This window comes from Gobius niger (genome assembly GCF_951799975.1).
Source record: "Gobius niger genome assembly, chromosome: 19".
Lineage (NCBI taxonomy): Eukaryota > Metazoa > Chordata > Actinopteri > Gobiiformes > Gobiidae > Gobius > Gobius niger.
In genome coordinates, this window is record NC_136870.1 from 19,421,900 (window position 1) to 19,436,138 (window position 14,239).

A 14,239-nucleotide genomic window follows, 5' to 3' on the forward strand; every position below is an offset into this window, starting at 1 on the left:
GGTCCGGGGCCAGTTGGTTTTGGTGTTTTGGGGACTTTTGACCCAACCTGTTTTGTTTTGAATCGTTAATTGCTATGGCAACGGTCCCGATGTTTCATCACTTGTCACCCGTGGCATCTCTCAGACAGAAATCTTCAAACAAAAGTCGAATTGTCTTTTTTTTTTGTCTTTCATAAAACCTTTCCAGATTTTCTTGTGGCTGCAAGTCCTTTCAGATAACAATAATCATGTCTCTGTGATAGAGTTATGTCACCAGTTTTTTGAAGGCCAGATCGAGATGGGTTCAGCATTGACAAAGAAGGAATTGTGAATATGTGGAGAAGGATTCTGAGGTGAAAAACTATTAACATTTCTTTTCATTGCTTTATTCATTATTCTGTTGATTATGCACTACCTAGTCAACAGAAAGAGCTTAGAAAACTTTCTGCACGCACTGAAAACGAAAACATAACTTGCACGTCTTACCTTGCCATGATAGCTTGTGCCGGTTTTAGCCACAGCACACTGCCGGTCCACCAGGAAGCAGTACCTCCGGCGCTCCTCGGAGAGAGCGTTCTTGTATCCCTCTGCGATGTAGTTGTCCAGCTCACCCTGCTTGTTACTGATGGCTTCCACGAACTGTAGAGGAAAGACAATGGATACTTTACTTCACTAAAGTTAACTTCAACAAAGAGAACTGCTTATAGAATGGATAAACTTAAGCACTCAAAGCTGAGGCAGAGACGTTGGGAAGTAAAATACGGATGTTCTTAAAGACAGTGGTGGTGGTGGGGGTGAGAGGAGATGGAAAAGCTGAGGAATAGGACATACGCCTTAACCTTGCTTTCCAATGTGTGTTTTGCTTGATTATAGAGGCACAGCGCTCCTCTGAAAACACAGATCCACCCCTCCTCTTTTTCCAATAGAAAGAGCTGCTCTGAAGGCCTAATGTTTCAGCTTCTGTTACTTGAACTCAGGATTTAAATATAGAGTAAAGCATATTTGACATGAAAACACCTCTGCCAAAAACAGGGGAAACACTCCAAAAAACTCAACCGAATTCCATGAAATTACTATTTATGGCTTTTGACGTGTTGACTGAAAAGCAAATGTACCAGGCTAGTAATGACATGCGGTAGGAAGTTAACAATTTTTTACTTTAATACTGCATTTCAAAAGTTCTGCTTTAGTTCCGCAAAAGGGAATTGTACACGAAAAAAAAAAAAAAAAGAAATCCTTTGATACTTCTTCTCAGTTGGAGGTGTAAAAGCAACTGCAAAAAGTGTCACCTTTCCGGCACTGTGAATGATTTGTTGATACTTCCTGTCTGAATGTGACACCTACTGCATTATGCAACGGGACAATCTGCTCACAAGTGTCTCTATTATGTAGACACCTTTTCCTCAATCTTTGATATCGATAATGGCTCATTCGTAATAACTGGGCTACAGTAGATGAATTAATTGTGAGGGCTGCAATATTAATGCAGTAATCAAATATACGGGCAAAGTAAGATTGGAGATATGATGATGATGATGTTGACAGAATTTGAAGAATGTATGATATTGGCAACACATTGATTGACTGAAGAAAACTACAGCGCTTTCTATATTTCACCGGACCTCATATTCCTCCTTCTTGTGACTTCCTCTCTCCTACCTTTGATATTTAATTTCACTCGGCCGTGTATGGCATCGTTACATAAGCGGTGCAGCCCCAGACCGTTTTCTGTCGCTTCAGTATGGTGCTTTGAAGCCGCCTGTGATTGCCTTGAATATGGCTTATCATGGGGGCCATAATAAGCCAATCAGGACACAATGTGGAACTCGGGGGGGGGAAATCTGCTGACGCCTACAGCGCAATTCAACGGCAATGCAAAGAGGAGGGGGCTGGTAGGGTTTGGTCCACTAGTATAGATTGGATTGACTCATCATATGCTGTGCTGCATAGAGGAGACAAAGCATGGTTTTAAAGCTGTTCGATATTGGACGTCGTTTACTACAATGGATGTTTACATTTATTAGAAAGATGACATTATAATAACTACACCTTATTTAGACCAAGAATATTTAATCCCATGTTAAACTTACTCAAATTCTGATGCTTTCAATCGATCTACTTCTATACTTGCAGTGCTAACACTTAATAATGACTAAACCTTATTTAGCCTTGATGATGAATTAAGTGTTAATTCATCATTTATCATCAACAATTCATTAGTTAAGTGTGACTTAATACTAACACTTAATAACTACTTAAAGGAATAGGCCACCGTTTTTACATACTGAGATTTGTTCTTATCTTAACTTTGACGAGTTCTTTAGGACCTGTCTGGTCTTGCCCTGTGCCCTCTATCACGTAAACACAGCACAGACGGCGTTAGCATTTAGCCTCTCCCTTTCTCCACTATAGCTCCAAAACAGGTCAAGATAGAAGCTACCAAGCTCTTCCACGTTTTCCCTATTTTAGTATGGTTACGTGAAGTGTTACACTACAAAGTATAATTACACAAAATTAAACAATGTGGATTTTCTAAGCGGATAAACGGGGGAACTATAATGTAAGGCGTAATAATACCAGGAGTAGTTTGAAATCCGCGCAGTAATCTTCACTTTACTGTGCGGATGCCAAACTACTCCTGGTATTATTACGCCTTACATTATAGTTCCCCCGTTTATCCGCTTCGAAAATCCACATTGTTTAATTTTGTGTAATTATACTTTGTAGTGTAACACTTCACGTAACCATATTAAAATAGGGAAAACGTGGAAGAGCTTGGTAGCTTCTATCTTGACCTGTTTTGGAGCTATAGTGGAGAAAGGGAGAGGCTAAATGCTAACGCCGTCTGTGCTGTGTTTACGTGATAGAGGGCACAGGGCAAGACCAGACAGGTCCTAAAGAACTCGTCAAAGTTAAGATAAGAACAAATCTCAGTATGTAAAAACGGTGGCCTATTCCTTTAAGGATACTATACAGAGTTTAAAAAATGTTAAAATTAAGTATTTTCCACCCTCTACATGTTCCAGCCATGTCCTAATGTGTAGAATTAGCTCGGACCTATTCACCACAACTGTCTCTAAAATCCTCAATCACTGAAAAAGGTGTTACTTCGAGTCCGAAGGCGTAATAATACCAGGAGTAGTTCGACATCCGCACAGTAAAGTGAAGATATTACTGCGCGGATGTCGAACTACTCCTGGTATTATTACGCCTTACAAAATAGTTCCCCTTTTTATCCGCTTAGAAAATCCACATTGTTTAATTCTTTGAAATTATACCCTATAGTGTAATTCTTCACATAACCATATTTAAATAGGGAAAACGTGGAAGAGCTTGGTAGCTTCTATCTTCACCTTGTTTGGAGCTATGGAGGAGAGGAGAGGCTAAATGCTAACGCCGTCTGTGCTGTGTTTACGTGACTGAGGGCACGCGTGAAGACCAGACAGGTACAAATGAACTTGTCTAAACTAAGGCAAGAACATATCTCAGTATGTAAAAACCGTGGCCTATTCCTTTAATATAGAACCTGCAGTTACACATAAGACCTGACGTGGCAGTAGTGAGTATAAAAATAACCAACTTGCATCTAGTCCCTTTAACAATGGATCAGTGACGTATGTGATGAACTGTTAATTATGAGTTAGGCATTAACTGTAGCAGTTAAGTAGTTATTAAGTGTTCGTCACACTTAACAAATGAGCTGTTCATGATTAATTAAGTTTTAACTCATCATTTATTAAGGATAAATAAGATGTAGCTATTATAAAGTGTAAGCACTGCAAGTATAGAAGTAGATGTATTAAATTGGAAAATTGGCAAGCATCAGATTTTGAGTAAATTTGACATGGGATTAAATATTCTTGGTCTGTGTCTACCAGAGTTGCTTTGGGCTTGGGACAGACCTTGTTTAGACTTCAATGAGTGCAGCTTTTATGAGTTATTCCTGGTCTGCATGGGTCAAAAGTGGAAGAGTTTTGAAATTGTTTTAAGTGATGCATGTGGCAAGCAAAACATAGCATACTTCAAATATATTGTGGCATTGCGGTGACAATTTGGCATTATATTGAGCTGTATGTGTTTGAGTGTACATCATATTTATTTATTGGTTTGTTTGGTTGGGACAGGCAGGGATCCTAATCACTCCACCACCTTGCTGCCCGACCCTATGATACTGGTCCGTGACACAATGGTCTGTTCCTGACTGGACCCAATCAAAAACAACAGATTTGCTCCACTTACAACAGTTGACTGGCCATGTTTTTCCATCCACAGAAAACTAAATCTTTGTCATTAAACCAAGTGTCTGTGGACTTTTCATTGGCTACAGACCAAGTTCGGCAGGCGGCGCTTCTGTTGTAGACCTCCAGAGCAGATTGTGCATATAACGTCTAGAGACGATTTTACGCTGCGCCTTTTTTTTTTTCTAAATGCAATATGGCGTCTGCACGTGTCCCGGTTCATATGACTCACCCTATGTTTGTCGAAGCTTCACTCAGGGCAATGTGGAGCTAAAAATAAAAAGCACAATTGTTCAAAACACTGCGAGAAGCCAATTTATGAAGGACGGAGCAATCATTCTCAAGTGGTTTTGGAGGAGGTAAACAAAAAAGTATTGCGGTCCTTCACATTCCTGCAGCCATTAGTCTTTTTTTTTTGTATGTTTGTTTCATTAAGCAAAGCAGCGCATTGAACTAAATAGGTAAATAGAGTACTTTAATTAATTGCTAATGTACACATGAATGGCGACCAATCATTCAAATAACATGCACAATAGGTTAATCCTCCAGCCTGGTGATTCTGACCATTAGCCTGGGTGAAAATCCTCCTCACTGGAAGGATGGGTCAAATGCAGGGGACCAATTTCCCTACATTCGGGGGCAATAAAGTACACCTTAAAAGCCTTCTTGACACACAATGAAAGAGAGAGGGAGTAAATTCAATTGCTAATATGGTCCAAACTCATCACTAACTTTCCTAACACATTTCTAACTAGGGCTGAACGATATTGAAGTAACTCAATAACTCGATATCGATATTATTGCAATATTTCACCAAAACATTTCAACACGATATGTTCCATTGGCTAAATTAGGACAAGTTTAACTAAAACTAAACTTCCACAACTTTCAGAATTTCAATGCATTGTTTGTTTTGGACCGACTTTGCCAAAAAATGTGTCGATCTATGTGTCGCGATATATTGTGGCTTCTCGTGATACGGATATTGTGTCACCTAATATCGTGATACGATATTTTTTGCGATATATTGTGCAGACCGATTTCGAACGTCCCAATTCTTAATGGGGATAAACTCATGGACATTGCACAACTTTCCAGGGTCACTGCCACAGAGATGCTGGAGTTCAAGAAATGTATACAAATGTTTTATAATTACATTTTGTATTTTTTTCTCAAGTTTACAACACACTGGAGGAGGATTATAGCTAAGACCTACAAAACTGTTCTTGATTTTTCCTTGTGTTGTCATCACTTTTTTGTGATGTTTTTGTTGCATTTTTGTCACTTTTGTTGCATTTTTGTCGTCTGTTTTGTTGAGTTTTTGTTGCTTGCCATCACTTTTTTGTTACCTTTTTGTCGCCGGTTTTGTTGAGTTTTTGTCGGCTGTTTTGTTGTGTTTTCATTCTCATTTACATCTTATTTTTGGCACTATTTTCACGTCAAAGTGCTCGGTTCAGGCGGGAGTTAAGAGATTAATGATCATAATGTATTTATCATCATATTATCAATAAAGAGTATGTATGCAGTGTTGTTTGTGGATAACAATGTCATTTTGGTTGATGCTCTTTTTGTGCATCTTTTCTCAAGAATATGATCCATTTTTGGCCTGGACACTGGTGGTGCTGAGGAGAAGACGAGAGGCTGTGGAGGCCAATAGTTCTACTGCTTAGGGAGAACTCGAGAGGAATAGGCTTGATGCATGTATGTGTATGTGAAATGGAAGAGAGAGTGCAATTATGAAAATCTTAAGAGGTGACTGATCGACGGCAACAGGAAGGTGACACAATGTAAGAGTGAGGTAGGGATTATGGTTGAAAGTAATGTTCAGCTTTATATAACAAATTACAGCAGGTTATTGTTGATCCCGCCCACTTAAAACACCCCCATAAGCGAGCCGAGAGACTTTCAACTTCCCTGGAACACCTGCTGACCTGCCCGTCTTTCAGCACCTCATCCAGAGTCACTCAGTGCGATATACAATCCGCACACTACAGCATTGCTTTGCCAACCTACTTTACACATTAAGTCCACCCACTGGTTTGCCTCTCGCTGCGGTGAGTCAGCCTCGGAGACATGTGGGATCGTAACATCGTTTTAGTGTCCCACATTTGTATGGGAGTTTTGGCAGCTCGAAAATACCAAACCAGACCGTGCAGTTTGTAGTCTGTAGTCCTACTTTCTTTTTTTAAATTGATGCGGGTCCGCGATGTCCATTAGAGGACTGTTGCGTATGTCAAAAGTGGCTGTGATTCCAACCTCTTGAAAGATATCTTCGCATTTTCTATGTAGGAGTACGATAATGTACATTCTCAGTCATCCAGGTGATTAATTTCTCCGAACCTTAAAACATTTCACTCTCCATCTAAGAGTGACCTTGAAAGCTTTCTTAAAGCTTTTTTCTCATTTTGACTGTACAAGTAAAATTTGTTCTTTTTTTGAGGAAAATGCTTCATCCACTGGTAGTCCTATTTCAAAATTTGCCAAATCTACTCAAAACCATAATAGATCAAGCCCTATTTAGCTTATTCTCTTATTTATGTTGGTCATTCATGTCCAGCTTAATTCATTTGTTTCAGTACCATTTATGTAAGTCGATTCCTTCAGTTTAGTTTGCTCTTTTTCTAAAGGAACAGGCAAGCTATCGCCCATCTTTCACAGGGAACTTTACAAACCGTTAATAATGCTTTTACTCCGTGCCTCATCACAGCTGCAATGTGGCCGAGTGTTTGGCAGCATCAAAGACCCGCAGTCCAATTTAAACATGTCCAATGTGCAACCTCCCTCTCTCTCAGTACAGCTGGATTCCTTGCCTATTTCTGCAAGCAGCATTTGTGGTTTCTGTGCTCCACATTGTTTTACTGGATACTTCCATAAAGTCCATAGAGGTCCTGAAGACAGCAGCTTTTTAAAAGTTAACAGCAGCTTATCAGCGAAACCCATTTGAGACCTACACATTTCTTCTGATGAGACACTGAAGAGGCACCAAAAGCCCCCTACACCTGCAGCACAGGTTGCTCTGGCTAATGGACGTTCACTGGAGAATACAACAGATAAACTGCAAAGCTCTTCCCAGATGACGGTGAAAGACTGTTGTGGAGCGGAGGGAGCTGCACTGGAGGAAGAGGAAGGAGGAGGAGCTGACCAGTGCAGGACACCACGCTCTGAAACAGGGACAAACAGAAGAGGCGGTGCACCGTTTAAGAGGATCAGAGGAGACTGAAGGTAGCTAGCCAGGTTTCCTCCGGGTGCTCCGGTTTCCCCACAGTGGCAGCGTGGCTCAGTCACAGCGACTCAGGCCTAACATCTGAACACTATTTCGTTGCACGCTTGTACAATGACAAATAAAGCACTTGCTTACTAAATAAGCTAATCCTCTGCACTGCACCCATCCACCACTCCTCAGGTTGCTGCTCCACGTGATAACAAAGCCAACCTTACATTACCATGATGACTCTGCTTGTTGTTCAATTAGATGACTCAAATGTATCAAGCCCGAATGTGTCTAACGTTCTCGCATTTAGAAGAAACTTTTATGCCAGAATTTTGACTCTTTGAAACAACTGCTTTATGATTCACCCTCAGATGTTCTTTAATAGCGATGACTGGATTCAGACTTGACGCCTTTTGCTCAGCACTCACGTCTCATCTCAAAACAACACAATGTGGATGCAACATTTTAGTCACTCCTAACTCCGAAATCTGGACTAATAATCACATGTAACCTTGCTGACCATATCTATCCACAACGATACCAAACAATAACCCCTGTTCCTTATTTCAGAGGTGTCTCATCCCACGTTCTCACTCTCTGTCGCTCCATCTGCCCATGGACAACAGGGCGTCTGTCTCAAATAAAAGGCCTCAGCGGGACGGTCCTGTCAGCCTCGCACCCCTCCGCCGACTGACCTGCATCTCCTTGTCGCCGTATTTGGACGGGTGCTTGCTGCCCTGGCTCTTCCTGCGCAGCTTCTTGAGCTCGGCCTGGCACTTCTCCAAGCTCTCGCCTTTGCTCTTGTGCTCCATCTGGTACTTCTTCAGGGCGGCCTGGCGGAGACGGGGACAGAGTCAGAGTCAGTGGGGGGGCAGGGGGGGGGGGACGAGCGTTTTCAAGCTACCAAACTTTTTAATGATGCCTAAAGTTTTATTGTTATATAAAAAAAAATGGCTGCCTTCCATTGCAGAGATACAACACTTACAAGGTAATGATTTTCTGTTGCCTTCACTTGTCTAACAACCGCACAGGACAGCAGCCCTAATGCAATACTGAAATAATATGGAGGAAAACAGATTTGGAAATGCTGAAGATGATAACAAAAACTACCAAATATGACTGAATCTACAGTTACCACAACTAATATTGGTACTACAACTACAAGGGCTGTGAAAAATGCAACACATGATAACTTGTGTCTTATTAATGTCACTTTTTTACTACACCATTTCAACAAAGAACAATTATATCCCTTTAAATGTAAACAGACATATGTATTAATCATCAAATTGTGTCAAAACAAGACTTAAAAGATCAAAATGAGGACAAAAACATAGCTAAAATAAATAGTAAATTGGTGGGGGAGAAAATGCTAAGAACCATTCTTAACCTCTTAACCCCCACCAGAACAGAAAACATTTTCTCCAGTGTGGCTTTACCCAAATCTCAAAGCAGAACTAAGTAACTTTACCTTAATAAATCCTTTTCGTAGTCCCTCTGGTGGGAATACAAGTGTTACTGGGATGATTGGAGGGTCTTTCATCTCCCCCTTGCAACTTTCCCTGCTCCGGGTCGAAGGCGCTATACACACTCATAGAATCATGAAGAAGAAGCTAACAGGCTAACTGGCAAGGCTAACTGCGGGCTAGTGCCACTTTAGCAGTATTTACAGCCAAGTTTGAGTGAAAAAAAATGATCTTCATTGTGTAATTGGATGTACAATATCCCTCTCTCCCTTTGTCTTTTCTGTCAGTGTAGTATTTACTCTCACGGACAATTAATGAGTAAAAAACGCAACATGCAGTGATGCTAAGGGGCACAAGATACTTAGATCTGCATTTTTAAAAAAGGGGAAAAAAAACATCAAAATAGCCATAAAAGTGAGGATGAAAACGCAACAAAGATGTAACTAAAAAGCAAAGGAAAGCTATTAAACGAAGCCAAAAAATAGTGAAACAAAAAGCGACAAGAAAGTGACAAAAAAAGACAAACGCAACAAAAGCGTCAATAGAGCAATAAAAACGTGACAAAAACACGACCAAAAAAAGGGACAAAAAAGTTATAATCACTTTTGCAGGTCTTAGATTTCAAATGAGGCAGTACATTGTTGCTCTCCAGTTGAGAAGCTTTTAGATTAAAGCCGAACTGGAGAAAATGCGCTCGGTTCAGGTGGGGCTTAAGAGGTTAGGTGGATCATCATAATAAAAAAGGTTCACTAACATAAATATAATGTCAATTTTCACTAATGACAAGAAACAGGCATTTGTGCAAATAGAAAACTGTATACTGAAGATATTACAAAATCTACAGAAACATTTGACTTAGACGGTGAGAAAAATGCCTTAAACTGCGATGTGAGAGTTTGATTTGAGGTCATTTTTACAAAGAATACATCAAAAGTGACTTACATTAAGATATCGCGCATCCAACTCCACTTTCTTCTCCAACTCCGTCAGAAGCTCGTTATGAAACGACTTGAGCTAAAAAACACAAACGTTGCACATTACGGGAGGTCACCGCGGAGTTCCTGAGCTGACAGATCCATTTAAAAGGGCTGTTTCTCATGTTGAAAAGCAGTGGATTTGTCAGGGACGTTCTGTTGAGATAAGGAAAGGGTTGAGTAAAGTTGAAGAGTGTGAAAGTTGAACTTGCGGGGAAGCGCTGCAGCGGGGACGACTGATGAGGACAGAGTAAAAAGGATTTATCTATTCAAAGTGCTTCCAGTCTGACGTGAGGTTTCAGGCACAGAATACTAAGTTTGTCTAAGTCCTTAATCCATAAAGAGGGATGGCTTTATTACAATTTTGTCATGGTCAAGTATGCTTAAATTAATGGTTACACAGATTAACTTTTTACTTATGTAATTTAGCGAATCGTAGGGCTGTGCAATTAATCGAAATTCGATTACAATTTCGATTATTACACTATTATTACACACGATTACAAAATTAGCATAATCGGTTTTCAATATTTATTTCTTTTTTATTACATTTTTTCAATTTTCTTTTTGCAAAGCAGACTTGCATTATTTCATGGCGCTGGGATTATTTTCGCTTTGCATTTCACGTGCCATGGCCATGCTTTTGCCTGACATAAAAATAAACAGCGCTGTGTGATAATGTCATCAGGCCGCGCTGCTCAGTTTACTTGCGCAGGTGTGAGGGCTGGCCAGCAGGGGGCAGGTGTGAAACAGAGACCTCTCCTTAATCGAGGCATACTTGAAATCGTTTGTACTTTCATGACTGTTCAGAAAACAGAAAATATTCAGCACAGTTTTTTTAAATTAATAAATATATAAATAAAATAAAGACTTTTTTTTTAAAAGCAACAAATAGTCAATTTCAATTATGACAAAAATAATCGTGATTATTATTTTTTCAATAATCGAGCAGCCCTACGCTTGTTGTCCAGTGTGTGTCCTACTCACCATTTCTTCCAGCTGGATTTGGATCTGTCTGTGAACCTCCGCCATCTGAAAGAGCACCTCCCCTGCAACGCCACACAGCCACGAGAGAGAAAATAAGTTTAACGGTCGACCATACGAAAGTCTCTGAACAACAGGCCTGTAGCAGAATCCACTGCAGACGGAGAGCATGCAGGACAGACCATGCAGCCACATGGACCAGATGAAACACAAAGAAACTCAGAGACACGTCGAAATGAAGAGAGTAGAAAAGATTAAATCATACTGGAAAAGAGGAGTGTTTGTACATTAGTGAAACAGCTACTCAACAACTACACATTTATTCAATTTGAACAAGTCAAACGGGCTGGTTTCACACAATCACTTTAGCACAGCAGACTATGATCAAACAGGGTCTTCATTTGTTATTTACATCAGTCTAATGCAGGGAGAGACGAGCCGATGAGCGAGTGCAAGCGGAAAAATAACAGATTTTATGGGAATTCTGCGCCTGATTTAACATTGGGACATTACAGTAGTAAGGCCACAAATCTGATATGTAAATAAGAAAATGCTGCGCCTGCTGGAGTAAAAAATGACTGTGCTGCTACTCCACTTCAGCACCTGCTATTCGTTTTTAGAGCTGGGTACCGCTTACATTGTTTTCGATACCAGTACTTTAACGATACTTGGTTTTCGATACCAACACAATAACGATGCTTTTTCGATACATATATTAAATTATTTGTCATACAGAACTATAAAACAGATTAATAATGTTAATTTATTCCTTTTCTTTCCATTTAATTTAGATTGTATTATTTCATCACAACCAAGAACCCCCACCCCCACCCCTCCATTTTAAAAAAACGTTTTTTTTTCTTACATTTTCCATATTTTTTATGAATTTTTTCCCTAAATGTTCCAAATTTTTCCCTCAATTTTTCTACGTGTTTATTCCCAATTTTCGTACATTTTCCCCATATTTTTCCAATATTTTTTCATGTTTTTTACAAATATTTTTATAAAATTTCCCCAAATCTTTCCACTTTTTCCCAAATTTTGTCTACGTGTTTATCCACCAATTTTTCCCAAATCTTATTTTTTTTTTTTTTTTTTCACAATTTTGCCCAAATTTTGAAAAAAAATATCCACTTGTTTTTTCAATTTCCTTTTTCCCCTGATTTTAACCCCCTTAACTTAATTATGTTATATTTTAATTTTAATGACCAACAGCATCTAAAGAGTTTATATTTCTTGCTTTCGATACTTACATTTTTTCGATACCAGTGGTGCCTAAACCTTTTTTTCTCTATACTAGACTGGCATCATTTAACGGTACCCAGCCCTACTCGTTTTGCACGTGTGCAAACGCTCAGTACATGAGACACTTAAATGAATGAGTTCAACATGGTGGGGCAAATAAGGCTCACACCCAAAACCAGCTGTCAGCTCAACAGTTTATTTTCTCACGGGCACTGATGCCGACAGTGAGCGCAGTAGTAGTGAGTGGTTAAGTCTTTTAGGTTGCTAATGTAGCCTAAAAGAAAATACATAACTTTCAAATGTGTAATCAGTTCCAGTCAGCGGGTTTTCAATTGTTCACAGACATTAGACTCGTGTAAAAACAAATTTGCATCGATCCGCTGCTTGACCAGTCTAAAGCGCCTTTGTGAAACCACCAAAACATGAGGAGAATCCCAAAAAGTCATAATAAATCAAAGTGAATCGAGAGAGAGAAAGAGAGAAGGGGGGGGGGGGGGGGGGGCAGGGGGGATGAGTCATGCAGCCAGCGAGGTGCGTGTCTTTGATTGGAGATACCTACATGCTGCCTCTTCTGAATGTGCAATGCAGTGTAAAAAAAAAAAGGAACAAAAAAGAGCTGGTTTGAGCAGAGAAGAGACAGACACACACGCAAAGATAGCACTGGGGGAACTTTGCACTCATCTTTGGGTTAGCAGGAATCTACATTATGTTTTGCCAGTGTTACAATGTCAAATCTGGATGATTATTTTGGAAGGAAACTTTACAATTATCAGTGACATCATGATGGAAAAAGAATTACAGTATTATGAAATCCCTTGTGTCCACACTGTGCCATACTTGATACAAATATGTTATTTAATAAGAAATTGTGGGGGATTATATGACGTTTTCAGCTTGACACAATTGTAAATGCTGTGTGACATTCCTATCTTTTATATATTTCATGGTAGTAGGTGTGTGAAGGCTCTCATTCATCCAGGAGGTATTCGTCATAGTGAAACTGGACCGGGTTAGGATGAGTTGAGGATGTTTTGCTTCTATTCACAGAAGCAAGAAGAAGAAGAAGCTTCTGCGAATAGAACTTGAAGCGAAACATCTTCAACATAACCCAGTCCAGTTGACAATTTAAGCTTCACTTCAGTTTCTTGGTTTCTTGGTAATAGCATTAGTTGTTCTGGGAGCAGTTGAGGGTAATGGCAAAAGTTTATTTCACTCAAGTAGTTTTCTCAAGCACAGCTGCTGGATCATTGCATTCGTACATGTGTGCTTCATAAAGATTAAGAATGAAAATAGTAGACAAGTACCGCAGTATTTCAGCAGTAAAACATGTTGAAACAGAAAAGAAAATCTTTCTATTGGACAATACCATCTACAGAAAAATATGCCACATTTAAATATGGAAGAAAAAACGCAAGACATAAACAAATTTTAAATCAAACATTAACAATAAAAATCATTTTCAGTTTCAAAAATGGGAATGTGTACGTATGCCCTGAGCTTCACCTTCCATACCTCACTCCATACTGCACGATAATCTCTCCTAATCTGATTTATGAGCAGGGGCAGGTCATAACAACTATGTCAACAACAACAAACGCGTTGGAAACATTTTGTATCTAAACGCAAGTCTTTCCAAATCTCGTAAAAACAATGTCATAATACCAATAATAAAATATGAGATGATACAATGTACGTAGGTTTAGTCATTATAGTGGATTATGATGGCACCAGTGCATCTCAAACAGTTGGAACCAGGGGCAAAAGAAAGATTGTGACCTGAATACTAAAGAAAAAAAAACTGATACATAAAAGTTGCCACAACACAGAAAGTTCATACACTAATTGCCTTTATGAAGAAGAAAGAGTAGTAGAAGAAGGAGGAGAAGTAGAAGAGGGAGGAGGAGAAGTAGAAGTAGTAGAAGAGGAATTAGAAGGAGAAGAAGTAGTAGAAAAAGGAGGAGGAGAAGTAGAAGAAGTAGAAGAAGTAGAAGAAGTAGAAGTAGAAGAAGGAGAAGTAGAAGAATTAGAAGAAGGTGGAGAAGTAGAAGACGAAGACGAAGTATAAAAAGGAAGAGAAGTAGAAGATGGAGGAGAAGTAGAAGATGGAGGAGAAGTAGAAGTAGAAGCAAAAGTAGAAGGAGG

The 14,239-nt window shown here is 39.5% G+C and overlaps 1 protein-coding gene across 6 annotated transcripts in view; it reads right to left on the reverse strand.

The window, feature by feature from the left end:
* Positions 1-14,239, reverse strand: part of baiap2b (BAR/IMD domain containing adaptor protein 2b) — a 49,779-nt gene that overhangs the window by 13,184 nt on the left and 22,356 nt on the right. For 5 of the 6 annotated variants that reach the window (XM_079577197.1, XM_079577196.1, XM_079577198.1 and 2 more), the window contains 4 exons: positions 10,856-10,917; positions 9,837-9,908; positions 8,124-8,261; positions 466-618 (listed from right to left, as the gene is read on the reverse strand). In XM_079577197.1, coding sequence (XP_079433323.1) covers positions 466-618; positions 8,124-8,261; positions 9,837-9,908; positions 10,856-10,917 — 425 coding nt within the window. Of the gene's footprint in view, positions 1-465; positions 619-8,123; positions 8,262-9,836; positions 9,909-10,855; positions 10,918-12,656; positions 12,677-14,239 lie in introns of those variants that run through there. The other variant, XM_079577201.1, reaches the window with a different exon arrangement.